Source organism: Citrus clementina, unplaced genomic scaffold (genome assembly GCF_000493195.1).
Source record: "Citrus clementina cultivar Clemenules unplaced genomic scaffold, Citrus_clementina_v1.0 scaffold_4, whole genome shotgun sequence".
NCBI classification, from domain to species: domain Eukaryota; kingdom Viridiplantae; phylum Streptophyta; class Magnoliopsida; order Sapindales; family Rutaceae; genus Citrus; species Citrus x clementina.
In genome coordinates, this window is record NW_006262274.1 from 13,818,959 (window position 1) to 13,828,786 (window position 9,828).

General features: G+C 35.2%; 2 protein-coding genes across 5 annotated transcripts in view; both read right to left on the reverse strand.

Moving 5' to 3' along the window:
* Positions 1–125: 125 nt before the first annotated feature.
* LOC18045335 (mitochondrial phosphate carrier protein 3, mitochondrial) lies at positions 126–5,363 on the reverse strand. Of its 4 annotated transcripts, none has more exons than XR_002905915.1 (7): positions 4,833–5,363; positions 3,957–4,318; positions 3,814–3,857; positions 2,702–2,916; positions 2,488–2,612; positions 2,228–2,334; positions 126–373 (listed from the first exon to the last, which is right to left on the reverse strand). XR_002905915.1 is itself a non-coding variant. In XM_006436871.2 (6 exons), exons 1-6 carry the CDS (start codon positions 5,154–5,156, stop codon positions 2,289–2,291), a joined length of 1,116 nt encoding a protein of 371 aa, XP_006436934.1. In that variant the 5' UTR covers positions 5,157–5,363; the 3' UTR covers positions 1,713–2,288. The 4 variants fall into 4 exon arrangements, 1 of the variants encoding a protein (XP_006436934.1); XR_002905916.1 differs by lacking the exon at positions 126–373 and adding an exon at positions 1,713–2,138; XR_002905917.1 differs by lacking the exon at positions 126–373 and adding an exon at positions 1,713–2,143.
* A 1,641-nt stretch (positions 5,364–7,004) lies between these two features.
* LOC18044942 (mitochondrial phosphate carrier protein 3, mitochondrial) overlaps positions 7,005–9,828 on the reverse strand; it is a 3,597-nt gene continuing 773 nt past the window's right edge. The window contains exons 2-5 of the mRNA XM_006436872.2: positions 8,570–8,931; positions 7,887–7,930; positions 7,439–7,778; positions 7,005–7,255 (exon numbers count right to left, since the gene is read on the reverse strand). Coding sequence (XP_006436935.2) covers positions 7,213–7,255; positions 7,439–7,778; positions 7,887–7,930; positions 8,570–8,931 — 789 coding nt within the window. The 3' untranslated portion in view covers positions 7,005–7,212. The remainder of the gene's footprint in view (positions 7,256–7,438; positions 7,779–7,886; positions 7,931–8,569; positions 8,932–9,828) is intronic.

A 9,828-nucleotide genomic window follows, 5' to 3' on the forward strand; every position in this document is an offset into this window, starting at 1 on the left:
ACGTAGGTTGGTCTAATAATTCTGAGTCTAGTCCGCTATACTACGATGACTAGCCATGAATAGTCAATAAAGAGAATTTTTAGTTAGATCATGATGAATAAGAATGAACTATTGTTGAGATCAAGATGAGATTGGGAATAGTCTACAAAGAAGGAATTTTTTATCAAACCACAATGATTAGTCAAAAAATGTCCGTAAGAAAAGAATAATTAATTAGACAAGGACAATTTATCGGGGGTGGACCTACTCAACCAATAGGGAGATGGTCCTGAAGTTGCCTCTCACATGGTATGGGCGTTAATAATTTGAGGAATTCATAGTCACATGGTATGGGCGTCAACGATTTGAGGAATTCATAGTCCCATCGTGATGACTGACGATAAATAGTCCAAAAAGAATGAATTCTTGGTTAGACAACAATAACTGACCAATAATCAATAATCAATAATAGTTTAAAGAAATCATAATCAGTCTATGATGACTTGCCAAAAATAATAGTTCACAAAGAACAAATTCCTTGTCAGACCATGATCATTGATCAGGACAGAATGAGTTCATAGAGGAGAAATCCTTGGTGGGACTAGGAACAATCCAAGAATAGCCCAAATAATTCCATGCTAGTCTATAGAAGATGAGTTATAATGACTGACCAAGAGTACACCTCAGAATAGGAAGTCATGCCCAGTTATGGTCTAACTAAGAATAAGTATAATCACTAGAGGGAAGAGGAGAAGAAATTTTTGGTCAGATAATGAAAAATAAAGTTATGAGGTGAATTTTTTTTTTAATCTAATTTTATTATAGTCACCACAAATTACTAGTCATAATACTTATTAGATCAATCATTTCACCTATTTAGACTCTCTTTGATATTAAGGTGTTATCGGTTGATATTAAAAAGAATAAAAATATAATTATAAAATAAAAATTAATAATGTCTAATAAATATGACTTTTGAATAATAATTTTGACAGATTTTATAAAGATTTATAAATTTTTTGTCATATAAATAGTGGATCAAATCTATTTAGCTTCCAAGCCACAGTAGTAAACACTTTAATTACATAACTTAAAAGTTATAGCTGCTCAATCTCAATACCTAACAGGGCTTTAATATTTAATGGACCAGATTTATGCTTGAACAAGATAAATTCAAAAATAAACAAAAAGCGGAAGAAAATCTTTAAGATATCACCAGGGAAAGAAGTCTAAAGGTGAAGTCGAAAATAATAACAGTCCAAACACCTCCATATTGCTTGGTTAAAGATATGGTAGATAATTTTTCACAATATTTGAAATAATTTATTTCATTATTTTTTAATGCACATGATGAATACCACCTTCAATTGGAATGAATTTTGAAATAAATTTAGAATATATAACGTTACTCACTGAAAGTGCAAGGGCTGTAGGAGTAAAATTATCCAACTGAACATGTGGGACTAACTCTGAGGTTAACACTAGACCGTGGATGAGATATATCCTTCTTATTTTTCAGTTAAAACTTAAAAGTTTATAAAATAAAGCTAAAACTTAAATACAATTCTATCTGGAGATGTGGCAATAATCTTATTGATTAGCTAACATCAAGGTCATTTCGAACTTGCGCAAGTAAAATCGATCAACTATACTGCCAGTGCCACCATTAGGGTACATATTCACTATTATCAGTATAAAGTGGTACCGTATGAAGATTGTCAAAAAATGATGGGGTGGGTTGATATTAACCCAAAAATAAATGATACTAAGTTTGCACAATATGCACAATAAAGTCCACAAATTTCTGCAGGTGCATATGATTAAGACCCAAAAATGAGTTAAAATGCAATATGGATTGCTCTCTAAATTTACATGCAAACTCCTTCGTCAAGCAAGGACACATCCCGTTGCACATCAATCAATGTTGTTTTGTAACACTACACTGCAGTGTGAAACGGATAGCAGCATCTCAAATCATAATTTCTTTGTTCTTTCAATTACCAATAAAAAATCATGACATAGAATGCTACTAAAAGTGAAATAGACTGGAGCAAAACAAAATTTATTGAACCATGCACATTATTTCTTCAGGCAGAAACTTTGCAGACATCAATAGTGATTGTTGTCTCAACTTTCAAGCAAATGCCCATCTAACAAAACTATCCTATCAAAACTCACGATGACACAAGCAACTCTTGCTATAACAGCAGCATCACTAATAGTATAATCCGTCAAAAGATAAACTCACCTCTGCAATTTCGACACATAAATATCCTAGTGCTCCTTGTCCCTTGACCAGCAGCAATGAATCATGCTTTTTCAGCAGGAGGTGGAGCTGCACCACCAGTAGTTGGCCTGCAAACAAGAAGCTCCCAATTACTTGATTGCAGAAAGAAACAAAAGCACTAAACGAAACTTCTCTGAGCAAATATTGTTCAAGCATGCTAGTGAAAAAAAAAAAAGTAACAGTGTTTAATACAATTCCATAAATGCAGGATAAGAACTTACAGTCCAACAAAAACTTTGAAAGCATCATAGATACCCCATTGTGCACCAGTGAGGGTTCCAATCATAACAATACGAAGGGGAAGGCCACGAGTACAAAGACCCCACAACCCCATCTTCTTCACTGCCTGCAATATACATAACACGAGCAAAGTGGATGAAAATGTCGAAAAAAATAAGTATAGATATGCATGGGATGTGTTCAAAATTCACTCACATCACCAACACTTGCTCCCTTGGCATTGTTGAGAAAAGAAACCAGATTATCAGCTGGATGTGAAACAACTGCACAAAAGACACCGGCTACGTATCCACCAGCAAAGCTCACACCAAGCTGCAGACTTTTACTGCATTGTTCTTTAGGGGTTGGGATGGCATATTTGTACAACATTTCTACAATAGTCTCAAAAGATGCAAATTTCATCATGGTATCTGCAACACAATCATTTTCATTGTCAGCAACCCTCACCATAAAAATGAATAGTAAGTATGAATTGAAACTCTTCTCGCAACATAATTAGATGAAAAGCAGCAGAAGGATAGTCAAGCATACTCACTGTCAATATATCCTAGCTCCATAGTTCCACCTCTTATGCACCAATATTTAATATATTAAAGGCACATTAAACTGGGCTCTAGATAAAAGCCAATATGTAACAAAGTCCATGCTATTGAATACAATGATTTGATTAGAGTAGAAAGGAGTGGTAACACCCTTATGAGAATTGATGGACCGGCAAAGTTCTCTTTTTCCTACTTGGTGATAGATAGCAAACATCTATTGTCTAAGTAGATGTTTCAGAATTAAACATAGCCCAGAACACCATTTGAACCAAGTATAACACTTAGGGATTGGGTTTATTTCTACAGAATTCAGTCAAAATGAGTTTGACTCATTTAGCAAAATAAGTAAAACAAGCAACTTGGTTAGCCTACACCTAAAATCAACCTAACTTGTTAAGTTGTTTCACCTCATAATACGTTAGCTGTATCAGACCATTAACCGAAGTTTGTTTTTCATATTTTTACTATCTACTTAAATAGACTTATTTTTAACAACACAGAAATGTACAACTCTAGAGAAACATATCATGACTGTCATGGTTAAAATGATCTGAGATATCTAATGAAATGCTTAAGGCAATCAAAGCATTAACGATAGGCAAAATGTGGCTGCCCCCAGCAGCAGTATTTTTCTACCATATCAGCAACCAAATTAGAAAATGTGGTAACGCCAAAGAACAAAGGAAATGATCTGACATCCCAAAATAGTAAAAGACCAGAGAGATTTAAGCAACCCGGCAGAATATGAACAAGTTTTTTACTTACATGGAATCTGGCGCCCCCAAAGAGGAACAAGTCCTTTGTACAACCTGCAAAACATTTATAATCTACAATATAAAATTCAAAATTCATAGCAATAATAAATCCCGAAATCACAGAACCAAAGATGGCATTAATAAAATCCATACCCAGAAACACCATCAGACTTGAGAAACTTGGGCAACCCATCACCCAAACCTCGGGCAAAGCCAGGCTGAGTTTGGACACGGACCTTCACGGCCTCCATAGGGCAGAGAGCAACATCAGCAATCAATTCAGCAGATGCTGAGCCGGCAAGGTATATCAATGTCTTGTACTTGGCAGCATACTCAGGCCCAGCAATGTCCGAGTAATACTTCTTAAAGAACTCATAGAATCCAAACTTGCAGGCACCTTGAGCGCTGTAACCAAACAGGGTTGGTACCCAACCTCTGAAGAAGCCCTTCAGTCCCTGCTCCTTGAGCAACACTCCAAATCCAGACGTAATGCTCTTGTACTTTGCTGGGTCAATCTGAAGTATTAAAAAAATATATCAATATCTACTTCACCAAAGCAACTCTTTTTATCATTGGCATTTGAAAAATGCCGCCCACACAGCTTTGAAAGTCCCAACAGATAAAGGCATCTTTTAGATTTTTACAAGTACTGTTGACGGTCAACACATGTATAACTTTCAAAAGCCACCAGCCAAAAAATTATTTAATATTGAATATCTCCTTGAGACAAATATATTAAAAAACGAAAAAAAAACTATATACTTCTATTAACAAAGCATCGAATTTCCAGATTTCACAAAAATCAAATTTACAACAGTCCATTTGGCTGCTAAAAGTGCTTTTTTGTTTATCTAACAGATAAAAATATTATAAAAAGTGATTTTAGAAATGCACTTCCTATAAAACAACATTCAAATGCAGATACACGTACCTACGCAAATTAATGATTAATGATTAATTTTGTTAGAAATAAGAATGAGATTTTAATTAATTATTTAATTTTTTTTTTTTGAAGAAAAAGGGGAGGACCTGCATATTGCATTTAACGAGATCGAGAGGAGTCACGGCCGTGTGAGTGAGGCCGCAGCTCAACGTCCCGCCGGCTGTACACGCGGCGTAAAAAGCAGGCGAGTACATCTCAATCTTCTCTTTCGGCGCCGGAATCACAAAGCTGGCTTTTTTCGACGCACCACTGGATGACGGCGAAACGGACTGCGCTGATCGATTCAACAATCCAGCTTTAGTATTATTCATCAGGGCGTCCAAATAGAAGAGTCGTTTGGACGACGACGAGTAGAGAAAGCTCGGCATCAGTGACTGGCGAGAGTAGTGCTGATCGTCCGACTGTCCCATTTTCGTAATTATATCGAAATCAAAGGTTCGTTTATTTTAGCTTTATTTGTGTTGTATTGGCCTCTCACGAGAAAGAAAAAGAAAAAATGAAAAATGAGACTGTTTCTGAATAGAGAGAGAGAGAGGGAACGAATGAAAGGGGAACGTTTGTGGTTGGAGCCATAAATGGAGCGCGAGAAATCAGCTTTAAATGAAAACGAGGATGTTTGCGTTTTTGTTGGGAACGTGATATTTTATAAAAGGTTTTGCCGCGAGTTTTTACCCTCTTGACTTTTATTTATTTATTTATTTACACTTTATTGACTTTTTTTTTAATTTTAATTTTTCCTAAGCTTTAGTTAATTTAACATGTTACTTTAATCTTCATTCTTTTATCAAAAACATGTGTTAGCTTTGAAAGCATATAAATAAAATATGACCTTACATTGTTCTTCGTATTAAAACTAGTCTTCTAAATTAAAGATTTACGGCTTGAGACTTAATGATAAATGGTGATTCAAAAACGATGTGTTTTATATAGATAAGTTAGTCCCATAATTATTTTCTTAAAAAATTGAATCGATCTAATGTTAGAATTTTATTGTATTAGGTGTTACAACTTGTGCATGCAGTTGTGGTAAGTGACATTACGGCAATATAGTTTTTTTTTTTAGGGTACGTTTGATACACACTATATTGTATTGTATTATATTATATTAAGTTATAATATAATATTATGTTTGATGTACTATACATTATATCATATAAAATAATATTTTTATTTTAATATTTATATTAAATTAATAATTTGAGATTCATTTATATTTTTTTATTATTTATATTCAATTAATAATTTAAACTTTTATCATTAAAATAAATTTTTTTTCTACCAACTGTTGTATTTTAGTGTTATATTTAAATTAGGGCGAAGTTCGTCCGTCGGACTCGGAATGAGGCGAGACTTTACGAGGGGCCTTGGTGTGCCCCCGGGGAGTGCCAAAAGCCCCCAGCAGAAAATGGCCAAAAAGACGGGTGGGCAAAACTGGCAAAACGCCCCGATCATGCCCATATTTCAGCATTCGAACCGCCGCACCAACAAATAAATTTTCATGGAATATGGTTAGATGACCACTGCCTACGGCTTAGGAGTGGCAAAAAAGCTCAGGCCCCGCCCTCAAGTGGTGGGCTTAGATATGTGCCAAAAAATTGTAAAGCCCACATATGTTGGGCCTGGACAAGGGCTTAGCAAAAAAGCCCAGACTTGACCCAAGCTTTTTAAAATTATGAATAAAAAATAAATTTAATTTAAATAAAAAAGAAAAAACTTAAAATATTAAATTAGTTTAATTTTTTATATTAATATTTGTTATTTTATTAGGTTGTATTACTAATATTTTATTATTCTATTATCTATTAGATAATTATTTTTAATTTAAATATTTTTTTCTTAATTTAAAAATATTTTATAATTAATTTAAAAAACCCAGGCCCCGGCCCGAGCCCGACCCGTCTAAATTTGGACAGACTTTTAAAAGACCTAAACTTTATTTAAATGATGTGGGCTTGAGCCTGGGCTTCGAAAAGCCCGGCCCAAGCCCTGCCATCCCTACTACGGCTCCAGTGTCCATTGTTCAACTTGTGCATCAATAAGCTAGCCGTTGGATACTTGGATTTTCAGATCGCCAGCCAACGGTTCAGAATCAGCATTCCACATGGCAACATGGAAAACCAGGTCCGTGCAGTCAAATAATAGTTAAAGAGGGCCCACTTCTCCCCCGAAAAATGGCGCGACCATTTGAGTCTGGAGAACGAATCTTGGCCACTCATCTCTGAGATTCTCGCGGGTTGTGGTTGGGTCTGGAAGAAATTTTTTTTTTATTCATCACGTCCGTTGCAATTTATTACAAATTTATACATCAAATGAATCAATCGATAATAACAAATCAACAAATCAAGTGACAGACGAATTATGAGATTAACCATCATTATTCCTGTTGATCCGTGTAAAAATAAATTCCCCAATCAAATATTTGTAGGTAAAATCATTGTTCTTCTAAACCATCTTCTCTCAAGTAATTCATGCTTTTGCAGGAGGAGCATTAGCACCACCAGAAGTTGGCCTGAAATTAAAGAAATACCGATTAAGTAATTTGATTGTAAAGATTATGATAAACTAAAAACAAGCCCTGAAATTATGCCCGATTTGGTTCCCGAATAGATAAAATCAAAGCGGCGTCGTTTTGATTTTACCTATTGGAAAAATAATTTTAGGATAAAATAAGTTGATGAACAAACAAACTTACAGGCCGAAGAAAACTTTGGAAGCATCGTAGAGACCCCATTGAGCGCCAGTAAGAGTTCCGATCATGACAATACGAAGGGGAAGGCCACGGGTAAAAAGGCCCCACATCCCAAGCTTCTTCACGGCATCACCAACACTGGCTCCCTTGGAATTGTTGAGGAAAGACACCAGATTGTCAGCAGGATGCGACACGAGTGCGCAGAATATACCAGCCACGTATCCACCGGCAAAGCTCACACCTAGCTGCAGACTCTTACTGCACTGCTCTTTTGGCTTTGGGATTGCATGCTTGTACATCATCTCCACAATTGTCTCGAAAGATGCAAATTTCATCATCGTATCTGCATGCAAAACAGTCAACAACTTAACAACAGTCAGCATAAAGTCATCCAAACAATACACAACAAAGCACATTTGAAATTGTTAGCATGTAGTTTATGGGTTATTACATGGAATCTGGCGTCCCCAAAGCGGAACAATCCCCTTGTACAACCTGTAAACAAGTAAAATTTATCATATATTGTTTGTATATTTACATATCAAAGTAATTAAAGAATTTACAAAGGCATCTATTAAATAAATACTATCTATTTGAGTATAGTCAGATAGTCAGATCTTATTGCCTTTTTTTTTTATCACTTTATAGTGTCTAGGATGTGGGCCACATTAATGAGGTACAACATTTGAACCGAATTATCATACTTTACAACCTAGACACGATAATAGATGATTAAATTTTATTGACTTTTTAATCATCTAACGCAATTCCTATAAAATATCATAATAAGACTGAAAATAAAATTATGACATTTTTACATTTTTTATATGTCTTATATACTTTTTTTTTTTTGTCTTATTCACGAGGTATTCTGGGGAGGGCCCCAACTGTGGGAGGCACCTTTAAGCCCGTACCACAACCCAGACTAGAAGTCCCCGCTCGAACCGGAAGGCACAAGTTCTCCCAACAAATGCGACTTTCCTGCGACTCGAACTGGGGAGCAAACCCAGTCAAGCCACTTAAGGGGACTCCATTGACAGTGGAGCCAACACTTTGTTGGTTATGTCTCATATACTTATTAGCTTGTTTGTACATATCTCCGATATATATACATATATAGATCACGATACTTACCCAAGAGCCCCCTCAGACTTCACAAGCTTGGGCAACCCGTCAGCAAGGCCTCGGGCAAAGCCAGGCTGAGTTTGGACACGGACCTTAACGGCTTCCATGGGGCAGAGAGCAACAGCAGCAATAACTTCAGCGGATGCCGAGCCGGCGAGGTATATCAAGGTCTTGTACTTGGCAGCATACTCAGGCCCAGCAATGTCCGAATAATACTTCTTGAAGAACTCGTAGAATCCATATTTGCAGGCACCTTGAGCGCTGTAACCAAGCAGGGTGGGCACCCAGCCCTTGAAGAGACCCTTCGCTCCTTGCTCCTTGAGCAACACTCCATATCCAGATGTTATGCTCTTGTACTTTGTTGGGTCAATCTGCAAAATTGGGACTATTATAATGTCAACTTATTATTATTATTGTTGTTGTTTTAAAAGAAAACAATTTCTGAAAGAAAGAAACTAGTTCTTAGAAGCTTTGAAATTTCAATGGGACGTAGGACCTAGCTGTCTTCCGCATTCAATGAATCCTAAGTTCAGGGTCAAATGCACAATTCTTAGTCCAAGAAAAGCGTTTACTTTTACTTTTTCATTTACAAATATAAATTTTTATTAACAAAATTTAATTATATTCCAACTAACTTCATTCGAATTCTATGCACCTTTATGGTCTTATTATATCACCAAAAAATAAAAGAAAATAATACATTTATATATTTGGAATTTAGTAATTTGTACAATAATCCATCACACTAATCAATATAGTAATTCACTAATTCGTAGAAGTATTATTTGATATTATTATCGATCCATTAAGTAACATGATGAATGAAATGTAAAATTGAGATACAAACTATGTATAAGTGCATATATATCAATTTTGACTAAATTATTAATGGATTCATATTCTCTTCTAATTAATTTTTTTTCTTAGGTTTAGAGGATCCAACATGTGGCAGCTATATTATTTTTTGGTTAAAATTTATTTCTTAATTACTTGTTATGTCAGTTACTAACATTATCATTTTCACTCCAGAATGATGATTTGGGTAATTTTTAAAAACCTCCCCTGAGGTTTGAGTTTGTTGCAAGTAGATGGCGAGAATTGATTTATTTGTAAATAACCCCCTACCGTCAGTTAAGTTTAACATTGACCGTTAGTTGACCATGCAAAGACAATATTACCCTTAACAATAGTTTATAAACGAAAATAACTAAAAAAAAACCAAAATTATTGGTGCAAAAAGCACAAACCCTATTTTTTAACAATTTTAT